Raw genomic sequence first — 966 nt, 5'->3', positions numbered from 1 at the left:
AATTTACATCAAATTATAAAACATATCGTAACTCAACCTTAATAATACATGTCACCAAGCCAATACAACACTCATCCAACATAATCAATTTACTATAACAAGTTCATGTATTCCTTGTACATGAACCGGTTTGGTAACTATAATAACTTGCAAGATTTGTATGTACCTAATAATAAAGTAAACGATTGGAGACAGTCATGTTATACTAATTAACTATAATAACTTGCAAGATTTTGTAAGTAACAAATAACCAAAACGTTCATGTATTCCTTTCTTTTACGCCAGTTATATATACCAAAACAAATCAAGAACCATATTCAATGCAACTTTAAACCATACAAAAAATAGATAAATTACAAAAATAGAAAAACTAAAAACAACGTATAAGGAAATAAAAACCACCCATTTACGTAGCCTCTTCTTGGTAACTTACTAAGCCATGAAATAGCTCGCAAAGCCTTTTCTTCCTCTACGTTTCTAATTGCCTTCGACGAAGATCTACCGTAGAGAAGTCTACCTCGTAGACCAATCTCTCAAATTTGATTCCCTATTCTCGTTGCCAACGTCAAATATGCGTCTCTCTTGTAGTCTTACACCCTTCATTCTCCTCTTTTTTCTCTTCCTTGTCGCACCAGCCGTATCTTCTGGTGTAGCTATCTTGAGAACAGATTATTACCAAAAGACATGCCCCGATTTCAACAAAATCGTGCGTGATGCCGTTATAGCCAAGCAAGGTCAACAACCGACAACTGCGGCCGGGACACTTCGTCTCTTCTTTCACGATTGTTTCCTCGAAGGCTGTGATGCGTCTGTTTTGATAGTGACCAACTCGTTTAACAAAGCGGAACGTGACGATGATCTCAACGACTCCCTCCCAGGAGATGCTTTTGACATTGTTAATCGCATCAAAACAGCTCTAGAGCTGTCTTGTCCCGGTGTGGTATCATGCGCTGATATTTTAGCGCA

At 37.7% G+C, this 966-nt stretch overlaps 1 protein-coding gene across 1 annotated transcript; it reads left to right on the top strand.

The window, feature by feature from the left end:
- Positions 1-571: 571 nt before the first annotated feature.
- LOC106321703 (peroxidase 65-like) lies at positions 572-940 on the top strand (the record flags this gene model as incomplete). The annotated part of the gene is made up of 1 exon (XM_013759946.1): positions 572-940. A coding segment is annotated over exon 1 (369 nt), but the record flags the coding sequence as incomplete, so codon positions are not given.
- Between the last annotated feature and the right edge of the window lie 26 nt (positions 941-966).

Source organism: Brassica oleracea, unplaced genomic scaffold (assembly GCF_000695525.1).
Source record: "Brassica oleracea var. oleracea cultivar TO1000 unplaced genomic scaffold, BOL UnpScaffold02553, whole genome shotgun sequence".
Taxonomy (NCBI): Eukaryota; Viridiplantae; Streptophyta; class Magnoliopsida; order Brassicales; family Brassicaceae; genus Brassica; species Brassica oleracea.
The sequence above is the reverse complement of the archived record's forward strand: the minus strand, read 5'-3'. Positions and strand labels throughout refer to the sequence as shown.